The sequence below is a fragment of the Rhinolophus hipposideros genome, assembly GCF_964194185.1.
Source record: "Rhinolophus hipposideros genome assembly, chromosome: 14".
Lineage (NCBI taxonomy): Eukaryota > Metazoa > Chordata > Mammalia > Chiroptera > Rhinolophidae > Rhinolophus > Rhinolophus hipposideros.
In genome coordinates, this window is record NC_138060.1 from 14,048,074 (window position 1) to 14,072,826 (window position 24,753).

Sequence of the window (24,753 nt, forward strand, 5' to 3'; positions counted from 1 at the left end):
ATGGAAAGAACAAAACTTTTCCCTTTAAGTCTTTGGAGGTTTAGTGATGGGTGCAGAGCTATATTTGCATACGAATCACTGTCTCAAAAAAGCCTGCTTTCTTGACACTCTGGCAACGTAGTTCATTGCTGAAGTTTTGCGTTTCTTTTCTAATTATTTTTTTTAAATGAATTGCTTCTGTGTTTTTAGAGGCTGCCTGATTAACTTATTCTATTCTGGAAACTACCAGAGTCACATTAAAATGTCTTTTGCTTCCTGTTTTGGAAACATTTGGAAATCATTTGGTACTTAGTGTTTTCATTTTTTTTTTCTGGTAACATTTTCTGCATTTTTATTGTTGTAAATGATTTAGCTTATTCTTTAATTTTGAATGGATCACATATTCATCTTTATGTGTCCAGCTGTCTTTTTTGGAAGAGACATGTCTTAAATTAATTGTTCACTGCTGAATCAGATTAAAATGACTTTAGTGGTATGCCATTGTAAGAAAAAGACAACAACAAAAACTTTAGCTTTTGTGGAGGGTTTATCCTTGTGAATGCATTGCTCAGACACAGAGTAAAGAATTTTTTTTCACTCTTCAGAAGAGAGGCCATTAGATTCTAAGCTAAAAGTGAGAGCCTGTTTTTAATCATTCTCTTGGGGACTCATTTCAAATAATTTTGCTAGTTTAAGTCAGTGATTCTTATTTTAGTTGGGATCAGGAGACTAAGAATTTTTTGCAAGCAGAAGACCACAAGAGTAACACACACACACACACACACACACACACACACACTCACACACACACACACACACACACACGCAGCCTATTTTGCAAATAATTTCAGGAGCTTCATAGAAGTCCTAAATCTGTTTTAGTTGGTTGTAGGAAATGCATAAATTCAAGAAGAAAAGGTCTCTAATTAGTGAGCCACATGACACTGCCTGCCCCCATGTCGCCTAAATCCTATCACTGTCCACTCACCTACTCAAGCCAGAACCCGGAGTCCTCTTTGATCCCCTCTCTCCTTTGCCTCCCACCATCAGTAAGTTCTGTTGCTCCTACCTCAGAAATATACCTCAAATTCTGTGCATCTCTACTGCCGCCACCATAGTCCAGGCTTGTTTTAAATCTCTCACCTAATCTCAGGTAAAGAGATCCCCAAAGGTCTTCAGCTTCTATCCTTGCTTTGATCGCATGTATTTCCTCTACAGCATTTAGAGTGATCTTCCTAAAAGAGAACTCAGGTTCTGTCATCCCTCCAATCCCCACTACCAAAATGCTTCAGAGGCTTCTCCATGAACACAGAAGAAATCGAAACTGCCAGCCAAGGCTGGAGAGAGCGTGTGCTCGTTGCTGAACCCCCAGGTAAACTTGTACCCAGTTTAGCAGGGTTGGCTTGGAATGGCCTTCCCCTGGCAACACTGCATCTTTGCTTTCTCATCTCAACCCTGTCTCTTTCACAATAGAGACTGTGTTTTTATTGTTTCCTGCCCTTTGTTCACACCTCTAGAATGCATGCCTTTGGAGGCACAGGGGTACATATGGCTGCTGGGTCCTATACCCTTAGTGTCTCACACAATACCTACCGGGCAGGAGGTTCTTAAATTACACACACTTAACAAAGAAATTAAAACACACAAAGTCCTAAAAGGCGTTTTGCCTTTACTCTTTCCTTGCAAATTTGGCTTGATGGTCTTCCTTCAGTAATTCATGTAGTTCATTCATTAAATGCTTGAACACCTCTTACTGACACATTCTCACACCATTTCTTTTAGATTGCTAACTCATGGAGAAATGATTTTTTTTTTTGGGGGGGGCGGGGAGAGGACAGGGAGTTAATTCAGATTCTGTGAGAATGCCAAATTAGCATAATGATGGTTCTCTTTCTCTTTTTTGAAATAAATAATTTTTCTATCAACATTTGTATGTGTCACAGAAGAGATTTCATCGTTGTTACTAAAAGAGCATAGAACAACGTTATTCTCAGATCTTTCCAAGCTCCAATAAGTTAATGGTCTACAAGTTTTCCATTTGAAATGCAAGCACTGCCTTTGATGTGAGAAGCAGCATCTTGCATTAAGTTTTCCTATGCCTATTTCCTTTTTTTTCAGTGTTAAGTGCATTTTGCTTAATTATTTTTATATAAGTAAGTTCAATCTGGTCTGATTCAGTGGTTTCTCAGAAAGTACAATTTCTGAAACATCTGGAGGATTAGTTATGAGAAAGAATTGAGTTTCCCAGATTCAGCAATGAATAAGTATACATGCCATTTACTCTTTCACCCTCGAGGCCTTCTCTGCATTCAGCACCAGGAATGTGTGGTACCAGGAATGCCAGCTGAGCCTGTTGGGTAGGGAACATTTCCTATTTTCCAAGAACATTTCACTGCTAAATATTCTCTTTATATATTTCTCCTTCCTTTCTACCGCCCACTTCCTCTCTATCTATTTTCTTTCATTAATGAGTCTCTGCTGCTCAATATTTATTATTTGGTGGCTCTTTGTCTTCACACAGTATCTGAACTGTGATGTGTCGTTTGCTTCTTTGGCTTGTTCAACTGTACAGAAGAGCTGATGGAAATTGGACTTTCCAATGGCTCTTGAGTGGTATGAACAAACCTCAAGTTAGACTCCATACTTTCCAGGACTCGATGGAACTCGCCCTGGAAAGACGCTATCTATATGGGAGTTTGGGGTGCGGTGTAGACACCCTGTGGGAGTAGACACTCCAGGAGCTTTCTCCTCACACATAGACTGGTAGAATATAAGTGTATACATTGTGTGAATTATTTATCTTGCTTGTGGTTTTCCACCGGATCTCCAAAGAATTGCAGAGCTTTAGCATTACTTTCTGGTCTATTCTATACTAACAAGCTTTTCACTGAGTTTTTGAATTGATTTTCATAGCAGAGTATGTATATAGTTTTTAAAAAATCCCTTTTTGGGGATGATGCTTAATTATTTCTTTCAGCTGCTGAGTGTACTTTATTCCTCTTCTTCTACTGCAATACTCCTCCAACTCAACACCTGAGAGCACGTTTACAATATTGCCATCTTGGTGTGTTCCCACTCCCATATTTGCATATTATGTATGGTATTTTTGAGTGACAGTATCTTTCTTTTTCAATACTTTCCTAACTAGAATTATTTGAATCCCACATACTCCTGTATATCTCCAGGATAATACCAATAATATAATGGTTATAAAAATACCAATTTTTATAATGGTTACTCAGAGACATTGTAAGACCTAAAAATGGCTTCCATATCATTAAGAATGAGGGAAGGGAGTCTTGGAAAAAATATTTTTAGTGCTTTCTAATTGACGAATGGTATATACTTGGTATGTATGCTGATATTCTTTCCTCTCTCGTGGCCACGAAAACCCCCAACCCCCTTCAGTCTTACCGCCTGATCTCTATGAAGGCGTCAGAGTTCTGTTCAACATACTTCTCTAAGCAACTACTGCAAGTTAGTTGGAATTAATAAAATAGATGAAACCTATTTAACAAAGTTACTTTTGTCACTGTGAGAACAAACGATGAGCAGAGTTCCCTGCTGACCTGTGGTGAAGGTCTGGTACCCACTGTACAACCAACGTGGCTCATTGCCACCGAGAAGGAAAGAGAGCTTTGGACTCTCACACTGGCAGTTCCATAAGTGATATATATCCCCTTCGCTCACAACCCCTTGGCCAGAATTCCTTCAGCTTCATCCAACAACAAGGATCCAGGACATATAATCCTATCCAGGACGTATACACCTGGACATGGCAAGACTCTAAATTAGTAGGCACGTAGCACTAATGATTGCCATATTCCATCCGATGTATTTTAATGCTCAATTTCTCAGCATACTTCATTTACCAGTATGCCCCCTTGCTTTGTTCATATGACTAATAGGATCTTTACTCCACTTTTTGTTTAAAGAGCAAACAAAATTTCTGATACGTTTAGGTAAATGATACTCAAGATTCCCAAAGAACATCCCCCGGAACATTTGTCCTATGCAATATTCTACAAAGAAAGAAAAAGTAGAATGCTAATAGTTTTGTAATTAAGCAAATATGAGAAATGCTACATAATATCTCTTCTTTTTGAGAATTTAGAATGAACATTAGCACATTAAATATCCTGATGAGTAGTGCTGTAAAGAAATTTTTTTTCATGTCATCCAGAGTTTCTGGATCTTTAACCACAAGATTTTTTTTTTTTCTGTAAAAGTCTGATAACATCTCATGGAACCAGTGTTCTGGTGAACCACTGTAGTGAACACTGCAATAGGCACAGGGACACTTTTATGACCCTGAGAGGCATTGCAACAGAATAGACAATCTTACAGCATGACCCTAGCCAGGAGTTTTACTTTATAACTGTGTGACCTTGGATATGCAGTTTTAATGTTTTTGGCCTCAACTTCTGAGTATGGAAAATGGGGGTGATATTATGTACCTCAAAGTGCCACTGATTATCACTAAGGCATAGTAAGCAGAAAACACATGTATATGAGGTCCAACAATTAAATTCATGAGCTTGTTGCAACAATGTTGCTAACCTTTCTTGATATCAGAGAGATTATTCATTATGAATTTATACCAACTGGACAAATGTTAACCAAGTTTATTATACTATTTGGAAATGCTGAAAAGGCAGTGTGTAAAAGTTAGACGACCTGAACTTTTCGCCAACAATTCGTGGCTCTTGCATCACGACAATGCACCAGCTCTCACAACCTTGTCTGTGAGGGAGTTTTTAGTCAGTAAACAAATGACTGTATCGGAATACCCTCCATGCTCACCTAATCTGGCCCCCAATGACTTCTTTCTTTACACGAAGATAAAGGAAATATTTAAAGGAAGACGTTTTGATGACATTCAGGACATCAAGGGTAATACGATGACAGCTCTGATGGCCATTCCAGAAAAAGAGTTCCAAAATTGCTTTGAGGGGTGACCTAAGCACTGGCATCAGTGCATAGCTTCCCAAGGGGAGGACTTTGAAGGTGACCGTAGTGATATTCAGCAATGAGGTACGAAGCACTTTTTCTAGGATGAGTTTGCAAATTTAATTGTCAGAACTTCTGATATTATTTACTTTTCCCACATATTTAGTTTAATATAGCATGACTTTGTCTCATTCTCTTAGGATAATCAGTATAGTATTCCTTGGCCTTGAAACAATTCACTGAATAAGATGTGCAATTTAAACTGGAGAAAGTGCACTAGTCCTGCCAGGCTGCAGGCTCGTCTTTCATTTCGCTTTCTTTGAAAACTGGCTGCTTACTTTCCCCCGTGGATGTGACTCTGGCTTCTGAATATCCAAAGCAGTGCAGTTTTGGGGGTTGCTCAGGGCAGATCTGCTTAAGGAAGAATACCAGCTTCCATTCCCCCACGTGACTGAGGACTCTGGTATCTTTGGCCTAGAGCATTCTCCAGGAAAACATGAGGATTCTTGCAGATACTCCTGAGAAGCTTGTCTTGAGATTCAGATACGAGCAGAGTGCAATCATGATCTCAGTCATACTGTTTGGAATTTAAGTTCTGGAAATAAAGTTTGCTTAAAATTGTTTTCCTGCAATTTATGCTTATGGTTGATGGATATCTTTTGAAGTCTTTGTTGAGTTCCTCAAATGGTTACGTTAATATCCACTGAAGAAAGGTGTGGCCCAAACTGGCAAGATCCTTCTTCAGAATTTTTTGTAATTTTGGGAGTAATATCTTTACCTTTCTGATAAGAAAATTCGAGACGTGCCTACATTGTGAATACTAGATTACTTTTTGAGATGCCACCTACTTTGATACAAAGCTCTAAAACTGTGCTATTGAAATCAACTAAATGGAATTTTCTCTTAAAAAACTCCTCATAGTCTATCCTGTTGTTGTTTTTTGAAATCACCTTAAGATTTATTTTAAACATTTGCAAAGACTAGGATTTTTTGTTAGAGCAAATAATTCATCACCCAGGTTCTGCAGAAGGCTGCAATGCAAGCTGGAAAGCTCCTTGCTTGTCACTGAACTGCAGTAGAGATGAATATAGAATCTTCTTTTTTATTAGTTTAGAAGAATGACTAATTCTTTGCCATATTATTTGACACAGACTTACTCCATATTCAAATGTTCACATGCTCATCAACCTCATCAGAATCAATGACATTTTGATAGTTTGATTTATTTTAGTGACTTTTATGTTCTGAATCCCTAGAATACATCAGATATAGTAAAAAAAAAAAATAGGGAGCAAGTCTGAGAATAATATTCTGCTGTCTTCTTTAATTAATCATCTAAATTAGTACATTTCTATTTCTCTGTCATGACGCTATATTTAAATATTTCATATTTGTCATAGAATTGCTCATAACATTATTTTTAATCATCAGTTATTATCTTTGATGAGCAAATTCTGAACTTATCAAGTTTACTTTGAATAAAAATGTAGCAACATAATGAACATTTGACGTAGTTGGGGAGATTCTCACTTGCACAGAATCTCCCTTTGTTCTTGTTCCACCAGGTCTTTGTAGTTGTTTTTGTGGCTCATGAGACAGTATGGAGGCCACAGAAACGACACATCCATTTTTGTTACATGGCCATTCTGATTGGTGGTGACTGCTAAGAGGTCAGGATCGACAAGGGTTCTGAGTCTCTGTGGTTCAAAGAGAGAATTATGTAGTTGATTAGTGATGTCTGCTGTTAAGTTTAGTATTGGAACGTAGTGGCTGAGGTGCAGCCTTTTGTCATCTCACTTGTAATGGAAAGAGCTTTGCTTTGGGAAGCCAGACAGCTGAGTTTCAATTCCAGTGGTGCCTCTAACTGTGTAACTTTGAACAAATCAATTAACTTTTCTAACCCAATTTTTTTTTTTCATCCAACAGGGAAGGTATTAGAGTAGATAATGTTGAAGATCCACTCTGGCTCTAAAATGTCATGGCCATATTCACTCACTAGAACATCCAAGAGACCTTGGGTTCCTGCGCAGTTTTGCAAAATCCCCAGAACTTCTTTTCCAAGTTACCAAATGTGGAATATTCTTATAATAATGACTCCCAATGCTACATGACTTCCGGTTCCCATACCTCTTTTCAATGTGGTCTTTCCATGCCTCTTATCAGGAGATAGAATTTATTTCTGTACCTTAAACTTGGGCTGGCTTGTGATTTCCTTTGATCAATAAGAGGTAGGGGAACTTAAGTCTTAAAAGACATTAGAGATTCAGCCTCTGGATTGGGATGAAAGAGCATGGAGACTGGGGGCTGAGCCAAGCCTCGAGCCTACCTGTCAACTGAGAGCAGTTGCATGAGGTGAGACAGCAGCAAAAACTACCTGCAGAATTATGATAAGAAAACAAAGCAATATTGTCTTAAGCCCCTATGTTTTTAGGGTAGTTTACTATGCAGCGATAGATAACTGATACTGAAGTTTGGAAATCAGTCTGTGGCTCTCTTGAGTCTGGAAGGTCTGACAATTGGTGCTGGCTATCAGCTGAGGTACCTTAGCTCTCCATCTGGCTCTTGTTCTCCAACAGACTAGTGGGGCTTTTTCATAGCTTGCTGATCTCAGGGTTTCAAGAGGAAAAAACACAGAATGTGAAAATTCTGTTAATGCCTGAACTTGGAAAATCACATAGCTATACTTCTATCACATTCTACTGATCAAAGAAAGTTACAAGGCCAGCCCAAATTCAAGGGGAGGGGAAACAGGCTTCAACTCTTAATGAAAAGAGGAGCAAAGTCACTTTGCAAAGGGGAATGTAGGATGAGAAGAATTCTTGTAGTCATATTTGTTAATAATCTACCATAACAACTTTAGGTACTTGACTAGTGCAAGGATTCCATTTGATTTCTTTCTTTAATTGTGCATATTCTGGGTTAGCTATGTGTCAGCAAGAGTTCAGCACAGGCCTTGACATGTTGTCACACCACTGTAATATGGCAAACGCACCCTAGTGTTTACATCCAAAAGGACAGAGACAGTCACCCCTGGGCTGGTGGGAAGAGTGAAGAGGGAGAGGGAAAGAAAAGGAATGACCAAGTTTCTGGTAGTTTTTGGTGATGTAAATGATGCTATGAGAAAGTCCATGTCTCCCAATAATTACACTGTCCAAAATCAAAGGGATTTTTCGTTGTGTTTGACAGTGTGATCCATTTACATTGGCTGTAATATTTAATCTTCCTCTGGAGTCTGCCAGCCCAGGAGAACCAAAGTTATCTTGAAGCAACCCAAGTTCAAAGAGGGAAAAGGCCAAAATGTAGGTTCTGCATCTCTCCTTACTTTCTCCCACTGAACTCCTAGAGCAAGACGGTTTTCTGATTCTTGATCCTCTTACTCACATACTCACAGTTTTCTGTTAGGATGAGGACATACTCACTCCCTCCTTTGCCCAGCTCTGAGAGCGCCTTTCACCATGGGATTGTATCTCTCCTCTGCTTTCTCAGGCCTTTACCAATTTCGCACAATATCTTTTATTTCATAAAACCCAAGATTCTCTTCCATGAACAGACAGACTCCGGGAATGCAGGGCATACTTTTAATAAGAGGGCAGGCAAGATTAATGATAGAAGCTATTAAAAGTGTGACATCACAGTGCTACAGTTAATAACCTGGATTTTGGAATCAGACAGAGTTGGGTTGAATCCTAGTTTTAGTCTCATAGTGGGTGTGTGCTGTCTTAAACAAGTTTTGCATTTTCTATAAGCTGCAATTTCCTCATCTACAAAATACAAATTATAGTAGTATTTTATGGGTTGGTTGGAAAGATTAAGTGAATGAGAGTACATCCATAAATGAAACAGTGATTTTGGCGGAAGGAGAAATGCCTGACCACTTTCCTTGAAGCTAACCATAAATTGCTAGGTCATGTTTAAGGACAGGTTTGGCCCTTCATTTGGAGAAATAGTTGCTGATTTTAGAAAATTGAAACATAAGCCCCCACTAAAAAGTTTATCTAACCCATAGGCAGAGTTAGATTCTGTCCCCTCTGTGCTCCTGCAGCATTCTGTACTGATTTCTATCAGTAGTGCTCCTCTGTCTGTGTTGCAACGATCTGTTTATACGGTATGACACTGCGACATCATAGTGTGAACTCGTCAAGGTCAGTAACTCTGTTGTATTCATCTTAGCATCCTGAACTGTAGTACAAACCCTGGACTGAGAGAAGGCTCTCGCTGCAGAATGGATGGATGGGTGGGTTACCAGCCAACCCATTGGTTCAATTACTCCCCCATCTGTAAAATCCACTTTAAATCACTTATACTAAGAAGTCTTCTTTGATTCTCCTCTACTACAAGGAATCTTTGTCAACTATAGGAACTAAATTGTAATTATCCCTCTTCTCTTTAAAAAAAAATGTTATTAGTAAATGAATGTCTCTACTTTACTTTGTAGGGAGAGACCAGTTTCCATTTGATTATCTCTTTCACAGGTTTTCTCGCATGATGAATATTGCATAAACATATATTAAGTTTAATTCAGTAGATTAACTTCTTTGAGGATTATCATATATGTTGGCTAAAATGTCTCTTCAGAGGTATTAATATTAAGCAAAGAGGACCCAAGAGAAAATGTGTCCTCATAGCCGATGTATAATATGGGCTTTGCCTTTAACAATATCTAAGAGTCTCCGAATTAAATTACACTGCATCTGTGACATTACCTTAAAACAACTGGCATATAAACAGTGGCAGTAGAATTACAAGAACTGTCTGCTGTTCTTCAAAATTAATTTGCTTTCCCTGAGTTGTTCATCTAAAAGAAACATGTAGCACATGATACCTCCCGTCTTCAAGCATTGTGGTGTTTTCTTCCAGGGCTTATGCGCTTATTTGGAGAAAATACATATTTTTATTCTCATTTGTGAATTTGTGAATAACACAGTTTTGGTGCTCTCACGTGTTTGCAGATGATATGCCTCATTTTTTCGATTAGAGATGACAGAAAGTCCTTTAGTTGCATTGGGAAGTGATTCTCATGATTTATTATGTGTTGTCAATCCTGTAACACATATTCTGGTTGTGATTAGCCTTTAAAAGCATCAGAAACATTGTACAGGTCATAAACATGCTCTGCCATGCTCAGATATTTTTCTTTGAAAGTTAAATTTTGTAAGGTCTGATGATTAGGTTTGCAAACTCACGCTAGAAAAGTGCTCCATACCTCATTGCTGAATATCACTACGGTCACCTTTGAAGTACTCCCCCTGGGAAGCTATGCACTGAAGCCAGAACCTAGTCCACCCTTCAAAGCAATTTTGAAACTCTTTCTGGAATGGCCATCAGAGCTGTCATCATATTACCCTTGATGTTCTGAATGTCATCAAAATATCTTCCTTTCAATATTTCCTGTATCTTTGGGTAAAGAAAGAAGCCATTGGGGGCCAGATCAGGTGAGTGGGGAGGGTGTTTCAACAGTTATTTGTTTCCTAGCTGAAAACTCCCTCACAGACAGTGCCATGTGAGCTGGTGCATTGTCGTGATGCAAGAGCCATGAATTCTTGGCGAAAAGTTCAGGCCGTCTAACGTTGTCATGCAGCCTTTTCAGCACTTCCAAATAGTAAACTTGGGTAACTGTCCAGTTAGTACAAATTCACAATGAATACTCCCTCTGATATCAAAAAACGTTAGCAACAGCATTGCAACAAGTTCATGAACTTAATTGTCAGATATCATACAATTGTCTTTATCTAATATGCTATTAGGATATCATTATAGTCCTCAACTTAAGAAAAGAGGAATAGGCCACCAAACACTTCCGGATTCCTTTAGTTACATCTTTCTAATGTGATTCCTCTAAACTATGGATTGCCACTCTAAAGCTTATGGACCAAACCTGACTGGCCTCTTCCTTTTGTAAATAAAGGTTTACTGGAATATAGCTACACCCACTAGTGTTTGTATTGTCTAAGGTTGCTTGGGTATATGGCCCACGAAACCTAAAATATTTACATCTGGCTCTTTGCAGAAAGTGTGCTGGCTTGCTTTAAATCCATTAGGAACCCATTTGTATTTTCAGGTAGCCATGGGGTACTCCATCGCACTCAGAAGTTACTTTACAGTTAACCTGGGACCCTTGCCTTACGAGGTGCCCCAGGTTTCCACTGCACTGGGTCTCCTCTCTGCTTCTGTGGCCCTCTATGCTTAATTGGTGCCTCCCACAGAACTGCAGTTGTCTGTTTCAGTGTCTGTTTCCTGTACTGGAAGGAAAGGAGCAATTTCATTCTCCCCTCTGCTATTCAGCGCACCTACCATGTTTCCCCGAAAATAAACCTGGTCTTATATTAAGGTTTCCTCCAAAAGACGCATTAGGGCTTATGCTCAGGGGATGTCATCCTGAAAAATCATGCTAGGGCTTATTTTCTGGTTAGGTCTTATTTTCGGGGAAACACGGTAGCACAACGTCGACACTTGACACGTACTCACTGTTCACTGAATGAACAAATGAATTACATCTCGTAACCACAGTATATGAAGCAGCATTTTTCTATATATAGTTTATCTGAGTTTCTGAATATGTTAGAAACCACTTCCTTCTGTTAGAAAAGAGTTTTTAAAAAGGATTTTACCTTCATAATTGTATTTCCTTTGGGCTCATCTGAAAATTAGTTTACATTATAAATGAGTTTACATTTCTCCAGCTCTCATCCAGCATTAGTTCTAACTATGCTAGACATTAAGGATAAACCTCTTTAAATTAAAACAAACAAACAGACAAAAAAAAAAAACTTGCAGACTATTCCAATCTTGTATAGATAAATGAAAAGTAAATGAATGTTGTCTCCATTTTATCAGGGTCTTTAGCACTCAGAGGTGGCAGATAGGAGGGTCTGGTTTGTGATTTATTCACTCATTCCGGCAATATTCATTTAGTGTCTCTGGTATTACAGGTGGTGGTGCAATAGCAGTAAACAGGACACAGTTTTCACACTTACGGAGTTCACAGTCTCATCCGAGTAGGTAGTAACAAACCAAGAAATCTACCAGCTGGTGGCAAAGGCTACAGAAAGAATCAAATGGGATGATATAAGAGTGAGTACACACATAGCCGTTTAAACCACCTAGCAGTTAAATGTTCCTTTAAGAGAGTGGCATTGGAATTAGAATCTGCTTAATAAGAGCAAACATGTGAAGATCATGGGGAACTGAATTCCAAGCAGAACAAATAGCCAGGAAAAAGGCTCCAGCTCTGGGAAGGAGCTTAGTGTGTTTGGGGAACGGAAAGAAAGCAAACATGGCATGCGTGTAGTATGCAGGAGAGAGGTGGAAAAAGAAGAGGTAGGTAGGCATCAGTCAGGATGTAGCCTATGGGGAGGTTAAGGCATAGGCTCTTTTCTGTTTTGGCTTTAAAGGACCTGAAGGAAAATGTTTGATCTTGACTTGCTGATGCCCAGTTAGTGCCTAGAATGGCCTGGGAAGTGTGTTTGGATGGTGAATCTGCTACTGGTCAGGTCATCTGCTCACATAGCACCCAGAGCTCCACAGACCCGACCCCCCCACCCCCGCCCTGTTGAACTCCAGACCCTTCTATCTCCCTGCAGAGGTGTGTAGAGCCTACCTGTGCGGCCACTTGCAGGTTGAGATGCCTGTTGGCCCTCCTCTGGGTCCCAACAAAACAAAGACAATGATCACCCACATGAATATCTGCCCAAATAATCACCCTTGAAAGTTATCTCTGTTTTATCTTATTTGCATAGAAGCACATGTGTGAATGTGTGTGTGTGTGTAATGTAGATAAGATGACTTCTTAACAAAGGGTTGAGTTACTGAGTGAATCTATCAGGACAATGTTGCCAAAATGGGCTGGTGAAAAATAGTCACCTAAATGAGAATGTGTTTAGCCTGTTCAACTGTTTTGTGCCATGTTGTATTACTATTACTAATGTTTAATTAAAGTAATCAATGTATGTGATGTATCACGCTGAGGTTGGATATACTACACGGTATAAAACATCTGACAAATTCAGACATTTTGATTTGATTTCATAAACATTTTGAATCATTAAATGTTGGGTCAAGCCAATCCTTAGCATCAGACAAGCAAAAAGGACAGGTGATATAATAAGATGCTTTTATGGCATTAAAAAAGTTTTTTTCAGACGTCATTGATAATACTAAAGTTACATTGGATACAAAGATTGTCAGATTTTTCCACCAGTCTTCACAGTAAGCAATTGTTTAAATAAAATGTTCCTTCCCCACCCGGTTGCTGTATGTAGACATAGCCTACTACAGCAATTATGGATATTGTTGGAAGCTTGAAAAGTTTTCACCTTGCTGTGGTTGGTGAAGTCAGGGCCTAAGGGAGGGTGTAAATTAAAGCAGGGAAGAAGAAGATGGGGAAAGGTCTCTTTTAACAAAGGAAAGCAACTCAGTGGGAGTGGAGACTGGCAATCTGCTAAAAGGAAATGAAAGGAAATTCTTCATTTCTAAATGGTTCATTGACCCATGATAATAAAGCAGCCCTGCCAAAGAAGGATAATTATCTTTTTAAGTATCAGATGCCCTGTGGGGTGAAGGCCTCCCTTCTCCTCTCTTGAAAAATGAACTCAGATTAAACAAATGCTCCTTTTCCTACTTTACTGTTGACATGAATTTCCTGATTATGAGCAAAATTAATCAGTTTTCCCTCTTTCTTTTTTCCCCTTTCTGTTATGGAAATCAGGCCTGCCCAGCTGAGCTCAGTGCATTCCCCCTTGGGCCCTGAGTCCTACCAATAGTAAGATGGGCTCACATCTTGATATTCTGGTGAGACTAGCAATTGTAGAATTGTGGTTTTATTGTGACCCTTAGCTGCTTAGCTCCAGGCAGAAACATGTTCTCTTAAAACAACAACAAAAAAAAAAAAAAAAAAAAAGGAAAAAAGAAAGAGACAGAAAAGATCATTAGAGTGCTTTTTTATCCTGCTGGTATTTAAAGAGTACACAAAAAAATTAATGGATCTTGTGTGTATATATGTATGTATACATGTGTATATGTGTATATACCCATACACACATACTTGATGAGTTCAAATACAAAACGGAACTGAAGTGTTATTGATGACGTAACATTAAATATTAATTTGCTATCAACAAATGCTCACATTTATATACGCTTTTTCTCTAGATCTTGTTGTTTGTTCAGACTAATAATGTAAGTATGTTGACTTGTCTAACTTACAGAATGCATTAAGATCGTTTTGTTTGCAAAAGCACAACCCTTTTCTTAAATTAATGATTTACCTTCAACTGCATCCTTGAATTCTTAATGATCAGTTTGAGGAAAGTTTGTCATAAATTGTTTAACCACGAGGCACATCTCTTGGTTATAGATGAAGTTCACTGTACGTTTTCAAAATGTCTACACTCCTTTTAACAATAAAATAAATGAAACTACAATTGCATTTTCATTACATATTTCTCTAAACAATTTTTGAAATTTTAATTTTAATCACAATGTTCTATGTAGATAAACAAGCTGGATATTCCAGTTGCTTTTTCAGCCCAGTGCCTCTGGCTTTTTCAGAAGACACAGCCTTACAAAAGGGGTCAGGAAATAATGATCCAGAATAGATCTTGCCTTTTGCCATAATTTTCTCAGCCAGCACCTGAGTCTCTCTGAACACGAGTGTCCCTTTCTCTTAACAGAATTTCTTCAGTGCCCACAACTTCTAAAAAATAAAAAAACAACCCATTAACCATGTTTGTAAGCTTTCTTTGAACTCCTTGGAGTTGGTAAATATTTGTTCCTTTTTTTTTTTTTTTTTTTTTAGTCTTTGAGAGTTCAGGCCCTGGGCCAGGGGGGGGATTCAATACTGTGGGCACAAACTTCTTGATAAAAATACTCAAAGCAAGCCGAGTGTACCTTAACAGACCTCACTGCAGATGTCCTCGTGTGTCCCCTACGGCCAGTGGAGCGCTTCCGAGATCTGAATCCTGATGAAGTGGCTGATTTGTTTCAGGCAACGCAGAGAGTTGGGTCGGTGGTGGAGAAGCATTTCCAGGGGACTTCTCTTACCTTTGCCATGCAGGTGAGCATACAGATGCTTAGAAATGATTTTTTCTTTCTCTTCAAATCCTAGCATTGGACTTTCTTCCCTTTTTAACCTATCATTGCACTGGGAAGGCAGCTGTGGTTATCTGTGTCTTACATAGTAGCCGAAAAATCTGTTACTAATCCAGTACGTCCTACTGTCCATTGGTCAAGAGGTAGATTGTAGAATATCATCTGAGACAATGTCTGCAGCATTGTTTACAAAACAAGTGGGAGTAATGGGCAAGAAATGTAATGGACAGTACAACGTTCTAGATCTTTTACTAGAACTAGGGCTGAATAAATCATTTTCTTTCTGTGGTAACTGTGTTTTAAGCACTGCATGGGCTTAGACCGGCTGTACTTCAGGGATGTAGCGATGTGCATGTTAGATGAGGCCTTGTCCGCAGAGGGCAAACCTTTTCTCTATCTGTAAATCAAGCCTCAGTGATTCATCATGGATTGGTCAGAAGGTGGATTGATTGACTATTTGGTGTGTCCTGGTTCCTAGTAAAGAAACGAGACCACCAATCACTGGAGATCTGTAAGCGGAACTTGAGTCAGCACTTGGGAATGTGGGAGGAGGCTGTTCATGGTATCCCCAGCTACAGGAACTGAGTCAATCATTAGCGTGTACCATGAGCCCTCAGGTGCCCCATGAAAAGAGCTGGGGGTATCAAAATACATTACAGTCCTTTGTGGCCTTGAAAATTGGTGACTCTGCAATAACCCTTTGGAAAGGCATGGTTTATCCCATAATATGAGACCTTGTACTCAGTGCTTTAGTTAAACTGAATTTTTAACATCCTTCCTCTGCCCTCCTCAGCTCTCTACCAAAGGGAACAGCTAAAAAAAGCCACTGTTTTCAGGTCATAAAAGGCTCTGACTAAAAATCCTCATCTGCTTCTCAAAAAAACAAAACAAAAACAAATTTTTATTGGCACTATGTCTATGTTAATAGTATCTAAACTCCCCTGTGAAATCCAGTGTGTGTGTGAGTGTGTGTGTGTGTGTGTGTGTGTGTGTGTGTTGTATGTCACACCATACGAGTCACTTTCAAACAAGTAGATAAGCTGAGGGATGGCGGGGATTATCAAGCTTATGCTGCAAATTAGGTTTCCAGACAGACCAAATGAAGGCAAATGGGTAAAGACATCTGTCAGTGTTTAATGAAATACTAGAAGAAAATTCACATTTATAGAAAATGGCTAGTGCTGGTTATCTAACATGATTCACTAGAAAATTAATTCCATAAATATAGGAACTGACTTGTGCTTTAGGTACTTATATATATGGAGTGTTTTCAAACTTCTTTGAACTTTAACCCACAGTAAGATATGTATTTATTTCACAATCATGTATGCCCCCGTATACATATACATAGATATAGGAAACCAACGTTTCACAAAACAATGTTTACTCGTTCTATGTACTGTAGTAGTTTTTGTCCTATTATCTGATTTCTTTTGTTTTTAGTGCTGATCACAATCCAATAAGTTAACTTCCTGACCCACTAAATGGGCTGGGTCTCCAAGTTTGAAAACCACTGATTGTATAGTTCTATTTAATCCTGGCCCACAATGGGGCCAGAATTCTTACCTCATTAGTCAAGGTCATAGAGGTGGAAAGACTTACCCAAATTTGCAAAGTTCTAATTCAATTTTGGAATTTCTGGTGGTAGAGACATTGCTTGTTCTGCTATCTCAAAATCAGCTAAGCCCTTGCTTTGACTTTGTATTGTGTCTGGTGACTGGGCGAATTTGCTGCTTTTCAACTAAGCAAATCGTTTACTTGGGCTTCAGAGAGATGAGAGAAGGACCCAGAATGAGAAAAGGGCCCAGGTGAAATGAATGCTTCCATCTTTTTCCCCAAAAGTCAGCACAGCCAGAGAGGGCACACTAGGGGTGCTAGTCCCATAAGAGATAAACCATATTCTTAATGAATTATGTTTGTAGCAGATTTCCTGAGTAGAGATTTAAAGTAGTCAGACATTAATTAAACTGCAACTGATTTAAAGAAAACCAAAAGGTGTGATACTTTACCTCCTTGAACATTTTCAGCTCTCCTCTAATGCAATTAAACCCATGGCCGAGAGCAAAGAGCATGAAAAGTAGTAAAGGGGTTGTCTCGTTGGATAATTTATATCATTTTATAGATAACTTCTCACTTACTCTCAGGAGAAAATGGAGAACTGTCTGACCCACACATTTGACATGAATGGTTCCCATGTGAATACAATAAATTAACACACAACAAAATTGGATCTAAATTATTAACAGGCAATATTTCTAAATAAGCAGGAGATACCAGCTGTCTGTTCTCACCTCTGTGTTTTTTTGTTTGTTTTTTCACTACTTCTAGGATGGCCCCGAAGCCGGACAGACTGTGAAGGTGAGTGCTTATTATGTGCATGCCAATTAATAAAGGGCAATTACGAGAACTAATAAAAAATCACACGGAGTCATTTGCTGCACATGCTGTTCCATTGTATTGTCTTCGAGGTCAGAGAGACCCTCGGTGTTAGAAACATAAATCCTGACATTATAGACTATGCCAAGCAATATGTTTCCCATTAGTTTACAAGACATTTACCTTTTGTAATAAAATTATTATTGGGCAAATGCTAACACAGAAACTAAATCAAAGAGTCCTAAACCAGAATGTGAAGTCCAAGGACTTCCTATGAAGGAGTAACTAGGAAACAGCACGTGCCAGGTGTGGGTTGCTCATCTTTGACGTGCCTCCAGCTCTTTACACATGCTGTGTTCTCCTCTTGCTTCCTGCGTGAAGAGCTCCTGGATGGAGCCCAGGTTCTCCCATCACTCCTTGCCCTGTCCCGTGCTTCTCTCTGTTCTCCATCTCTACCCACATACATGTCCTTTTCCTCCCTTCATACTTAATACCAAATTCTAACCTAATGGAATCATTGGAGCTCAAAGATGAGTTTTCAAGTATGCTAGAAGAGTAAAGGAGGATTGTTTTTAAGATAGTCCTTGCTTCCCTAGTATTAAATAAAATAAAAGACTAAAATCCTGGCTGATTCCGAAGCTGCGTGTCAACCTCCTTTACACAAATGCAAATTCCTAGGCAGTTGGGTCCTATGCCTAAATCACAGAAAAGGTTATTATTGTTATTATTTTCTCTGATGCTAGAAATCAGAAGCAAGTCAAGCTGGGATGCTAATATTATATTTTGTGAAATAAAGTTGTATGGTTCTAATCCTGGCTGTGAGTGGATAAGGTAATGCTTGGCATCAAACAATGCCAAATAAACATAGTTCTCTTTTGATCTTAATTTGCATATGGCTTTAATGTTTTGCTTAGCTACCTTGGGACTTTCAAAATAGAATTTGTAGGAAGTGCTTTCGAGGAGCAAATGTTCTATAGGGACTGTTACCACATTCCTTATGATCAAAAAGAGAGCTAGCCTTGTGGTTGTTCCAGACATAGGATGTGATAGGGCAGAGGGCACTCACAGTTTTACTCCACCCCCATGCCAAGCTGCTAAGTACGCAGACGCTAAGAGTATAATAGGAGTAGCTTCTTTTTGAAATTGTTTCTCGAGAAGCAAAACACAAATGTTTAAATCTGGTTACTAGTTTTTTAAAAACTCAATATTCAAATGTAAATTCCAATAACAGCAGATTAATGGGATGCATTATGCAATATCCATCTGATGGAATTCCTTCAGGCCTTGAAAGTAAGGCTGTAGAGGCACAGCTAGTACCTTGGGAGAATGCACAAACCAAATCAAGGGTAATGCACAGATTGATAATATGCACACGCTAAACCTATCCAGTATTTATATGAATATATAGATTATAGGATCTCAAAATTTCATTTCAGAATTCTGAAGGGGACGTTAAAATTGTTTTCTATACAAGCAGGCTTTGAATAGAGACAGAAAGTAGATGAATGGTTGCCAGGGGATAGAGAGAGAAGCGACTGGGAAGTGATTGCCGATGGGTGAGGGTTTCTTTGTTTTCTTAGTGGGGTGATGAAAATGTGGAATTAAAAGTGGTGGTGGTTGCGCAACTTCTTGACTATTCTGAAAACTACTGAATTATATACTTTAAAATGGTGAATTTTATGGTATTTTAAGTATTTCTCAATTTTAAAAAATAAAACGTAAATTTGTTTATAAAGCACTAAGTCTAGCAGGGCTTGAACACCACAGCTGTAGACGCTCTGACTTCAATAGTGACTACTTTTTTTTTATATTCTTTTTTCCCCCAGGACTTTTATTGGGGAACAGTGTATACTTCCAGGACTTTTTACCAAGTTAAGTTGTTGTCCTTTCAATCTTAGTTGTGGAGGGTGCAGCTCAGCTTCAAGTTGTTGTCCTTTCAGTCTTAGTTGTGGAGGGCGCAGCTCATCTCCAGGTCCAGTTGCTGTTGCTAGTTGCAGGGGGCACAGCCCACCATCCCTTGCGGGACTCAAGGACTCAAACTGGCCACCTTGTGGTTGAGAGCCCACTGGCCCATGGGAATCGAACCCACAGCCTTCGGAGTTAGGAGCACGGAGCTCTAACCGCCTGAGCCACCGGCCCTGCCAATAGTCACTACTTTTTTGATATCCCAGTTTTCTGGCTGAAATTTCTAATGGTTTTGTTAGTTTCAATGGAGAGGATGGAGTAATTCTTAGCATATAGTATATATATATGAATTATGGAATATGATTATTATCCTCACCACCATTATTATTTAGCTTAAGTTGATTTATTTTTACGTTCCACTTTTTTTTTCTTCACATCAGTAGATTATATTGTTTTGAACTTCTTTCATTTGTTTCCTATCACAGAGTTTCCCCTATACAAGTTAGCAGGTCCATCTCAAATTCTTTGTGGGGTATAAAATGGCTAAAAGAAAATAACCATATACATACATATAAAACCCTCAATGGATGGCAGAGTTTTGAAGACTGTCCTTTTAGACCAAGTCTTCATAGCTAAAGTTGCCTAATCTATGTTTTTCCAAGTGTGATTCTTATAATACATATGTGAAAATTGATTTTGGTGTTAGCGTAAAAAAAAAAAAGTTGATTCTTAATTTTTATTCTACATCTACTGATTTAGAATCTTTGTGGTTGGGGCTTGGATATCTTTACTGTTAATAAGCACATCCCGTTATTATTTTTTTTTCCAGACTGTAGGTATTTACCAGCTTTGCTATTTTATGGTGATAACATAGTAGGTGGTGATGGCCACCTAAGCTTGACCCATGGAAGCCAGTTTTGTAGTCTCCAGCCCCTCCAGGGAGCAAAGCAGCATCTTTGATAGTCAGCTGCCCAACTCTCAAAACCACACTTCAAGAATGAACATTTCATATTTTGAAATCCACATGGTTGCACATTTCCAGGCAGCATTTGATAGCCTGCCATGGAAAGTGCGGTGACCGTTCCCTTCATCTCTGTCTCTGTGTCTTGGAATTGCTTGTGAAGCCTGTTCTAAACCACTTTTGTCTCCTGCTGGGTGGTAATAGCAATCAGCGCAGTAATGATCTCTTTCCCTGAAGCAACTGTTGTTGTTAGTGACAATGCACCACTGCGTTCTACTCGGGAACATGGTGCCGCTTCAGGATTTTTTGTTTCAGGGGCTTGAAAGTCCTCTTTGCAGAGAAACAAGGGTGGCCTGGTTTACTAAGTCATTTGTAGCATGCAAGGGAAATACTGAAGTAAAAAAAGTGACGTCTTATTTCTCAGGGATTATTAACTCTCCTTGCAAGTTTAAAAATCAGAGAACGCTGCTATCTACCAGGTGATGATTGCAATGATTTGGATGTACTGCAGGGATGAGAAGCAATCTTTCTTCTGGTCAGCCAGGTATCCCCGTGGGCAAATATATATCACCATATGCATGTGTAGCCATGTGGCTGTATTTATCCCCCTTCCCTGACAACCCCGCAGCACCTGAAGCAGCCCTCCTAAACTCCTCACTTCTTAATCCTGTTTGAGTTCCTTCAAGGCATTCTTCACTGACTTTTATTTGTGTGTGTTTGTTTTTGTTCCCGTACCTGTGTTGCCTTTTTAGTCCCTCCCGAAAGTGAGCTTCAGGAAGACCTGCCATTTGTTTACTTTGGCTCTCTTGAGTGGTGTGGGGATGAGTGGTGTGGAGAATGAGGATGACAATGGTACTTCACTTGCTAGAACAAATCTCTGCTCCTGAGTTTCTAACTTCAGTCGACATGAAGCAGCAGATGATACGTGCTCGTATTCCAAGTGTGCAGCCATGGGTCTGGGTTTCCTGGAATTTCTTTAAGAATCTCCCATATTCTAGGTCCCATTGACAAAGATCAACATTTCCACTATTGAAGTACCAAAATCATACTCCAAAGCGTGATTCCAACTAGCCAACTCATGAAGGCAATGTTCAGCCCTTTAAAAAGGGTGCTGTCATTTTTAGTAAGTTTAACAGGAGCTATCTTTTGGAGCAATTGCAACGTGCATCTTTGGGTGAGCGGATGTTTCAAGTACGTATATTAAAGAGAAAGGTGTCTGGCAGGCTGGTAATCTAGAATCTCATAAGAGCTATTTATAAAATATGATTGCTTACACTCTTCTCTGCTTATGGTGCTTGAACCCTCTACTGAGATATTTAATTTTATAGTATTAATGCAGTGGGAAGTGTTTCTTAATAACTGTTGAGATGATAGCAGTTACTTTTCAGATTGCTTAGGGAAGAACAAGAAAAGGAATTCTTTAAAGGAGTGTGATTTAAAAATAAAACAAACGAACAAATTCATTCACTGAGGCGTTTCTGTGGCCCTAGAATAGATTTTCCATATGCAGATTTGGTAATCTTTTTAATTCATGTACATAGAGGACATTTGAGCTCTTCATAAAGTCCAGTAGTTAATATACTTTGGCATCAGTCAGAGGTTCCATGGAAATGATACCTGTATGAAATGACTAGCTGTGTGACTTTGGGCCATGCTCTTAACCTCTCTGAACATCCATTTCCACATTTCTCAAATGGTGGAAACCCTATCTATTTTACTGAGTGATGGTGAAGAGAAACCCACATGAATAGATAGCCCACCTACCAAATACTGTCTGTCACTAGGTCTTTATGCATGTTTCTTCATCTTACCCTCAGTTTTTTCATCTGTAAACAGGCTAAGGCTGGTTTGTAGGAGACTATACCTGGCATTGAGATTGTCTGTGGCCCTGATGAGTTCACTTAATTATTATACACTGAATTCTCTCACTAGTAATTACTGCCTTTCAGCTTAAATTTTTTAGAAAACTTTCTTCTGATTCTTATGAATTGTGCTATTTGAACATGTAGTTTGAACTTGTTATAAAAGTGACCACTTGAACATTCAGAAATCTGTCTTATTAATTGGGGGGGTGGGAAATCTATACCCTGATATTTTTAGCCTCTGCAGTTACCCTCAGGTGGAAATGAGTAAGTCACGGTTGCGAGCCGACGCTGTGCTTCTCAATCACCTGAATGAAACAGGTTTTCACAGAATAGAAATCGTCCTGCCTCTTATGCTGACACAGTAGCTCTGGTGTGGGAGCCAGGACTCTGCATTTCAAGAGACACCGTAAGTGATTCCCCTGCACAATTCACTCCAGAGCAAAGCCACTCACCAATGAAATGACAAGAAGAAAGCTGCTTGCTTTCAAGCCAAGCGAATTCTTAAAATGTGGAGTGTACAGAAAGGAGAAACTGACATCTTAAGAGTAAAATGATTTTACTTGACTGTTTTTTATTAATTTCATCTTGAAGAATTTCAGGAGAGCAGTAATTTGCCAGAAAACTTTCATCCTTTAATTAAAGCCATGACGAAAAGTGCCATGCCTATGTTTATACCTAATGCATATATTTACTGGCGGAAGAATTAGTATCTTCGGGATGAAGGAGCTTTCATCTTGTGGAATTGCCTTACAATTTGCATCTCTGCTCTCAGAATGAATCCAGTTTGCCTGAATGGTAAACCTAAAGCAATTTCAGTACCAAGGGGATGGGTTTGAGTATGTGGAAATGGACACCTCCAAGCCCACCCTTTCCCCCTGTCACATGTCTCTGATTATCCCTGCCTCCTTTCCCGATCATTTGGTGTCAAAACCCCTAGTCCCTGGAAAGCCAGGGGAAGGGAACATCAGCCTGTATGGCTCTTGTGGGAAACTTCCTCTTTTCTACTAAACCCTTAAGCCCTCTTCTAAGTGGGTTTCAAGTCATTGCATTCTTCCATTTCTAATTGGTTAATTCTGATTTGCATGGTGCCATTTGGGTCAAAGCATTGAAAGAAAAATTAACCAAGTCCCCTGGTATTCTTCTGTTCCTATTTAGTTATTTCCCTGTTTTTTCAAACTCACAGGCAGCTTAGGTGGGTGAGATTGGGGGATGCTGGACATGAAGTGAGTATAAAGGGGAAATGTCATCAGGATTAAAACATGCTGATAAAGTGGGCAGGCAGATGGCCTGGTTTTAATCCCAGATACATTGCCTACCAGTTATATGACCCAGCAAAACTCAACCTGTCATAGCCCCAGCATCCACTTATAGATTTATAAAACCAGGGACTTGGTGGTGTCCTGCCTCACAGGGATGTTGTGAAGACCAAAGGGATTCATGCACATAAATGCCTTTTAAACAGCACTTGGCACATAGGAATGTCTCAATAATGTTTGCTATTCGTTTTATAATTTTTACTTAATCCTTACATCACTCAAAATTGAGCATAATATTTTACACGTGTAGAAGCCAAGATTTATAGAGGTAAAGTGACTTATCAAAACACACACACAACTGGCAGACAGTGGAGGTGGGATTCAAACCCAGGACTGTCCCAAAGCCCAACTCTCCAGTATGTTATGTGGCCAGCTGTTCCTACAAACACTTTGCACCCAGAAAGCAGCCAGAAATCTTCAAGGAGAGGCTTTTTAAAATATGTTGTCACCCTGAAAACAAACTAATCTCTTCTGTTTCGCTCTGCTCAGAATAATATTGGCTTCCATCTGAAAACACTCAAAGGATTTTCTTGGTTTAATTTATTATGCAGGTGAAGGTTAACTAACCTAAATGCTGCTTAATTGTGGTATGTCAGTTTATAGCAGAATTATATGTTTTAGATGTTTAGTTTTTTATTAGTGCTATAAACAAATTCCTTTAGTAATTAGAGGCTGTGATGTACAACAACATGGATATTTGGCTGATCGCTTAATTTTGAGATCTGTAACACAAAAATGTAGCAAGTACTACAGATATATTCTTAATGTCAATGTTTTGTAGGTTTCAGTACCCTGTCTTTTACATGTGATACTCAGAGTTTGGGGTTTTTATTTCATCACTGTGAAATCAAATATCGTGTGAAAGTCAAGTACTTTATAGACCCTAAAATGCTACACAAATGTACGGTGTTCAGAATCACCTTCTTACCTCTGTTGATGCAGTAAGGGCGGTTATTCACTGGTGTCATTTTGCGATGGGAGACTAGGTGTTCAGTAAATAATCGCTGAAGGACTTTCTCTCACTATTTTGCTCTGTATGTTTGGGCCTGAGAAATATTGTGTAACATTCCATATAACTAGCTCACTGTCGGTTCAGAGTTTTCAACCTGTGACATGTATATAATTGGTTTGTCTAAAATGTCAGTTCTGTAAAAGAAAAAATAAAAGGGGAGGAAAGGTAAAATAAACTCAGCCCAATTAATCATGCAATTCTACAGTTTTGGTTAAATTCCAGGAGTGCCAAAAAAATGTATGCAAGTGAACACTTTGGTCAACGTTGCTCAAGCAGTAATTCGCTGTAATCAGAATTGTCTGG

The 24,753-nt window shown here is 39.0% G+C and overlaps 1 protein-coding gene across 4 annotated transcripts in view; it reads left to right on the forward strand.

Annotated features, from left to right (window-relative positions):
* FHIT (fragile histidine triad diadenosine triphosphatase) overlaps nt 1–24,753 on the forward strand; it is a 1,470,686-nt gene that overhangs the window by 1,183,131 nt on the left and 262,802 nt on the right. For all 4 annotated transcript variants that reach the window (XM_081072404.1, XM_081072407.1, XM_081072405.1 and 1 more), the window contains 2 exons: nt 14,835–14,980; nt 17,344–17,373. In XM_081072404.1, coding sequence (XP_080928530.1) covers nt 14,835–14,980; nt 17,344–17,373 — 176 coding nt within the window. The remainder of the gene's footprint in view (nt 1–14,834; nt 14,981–17,343; nt 17,374–24,753) is intronic.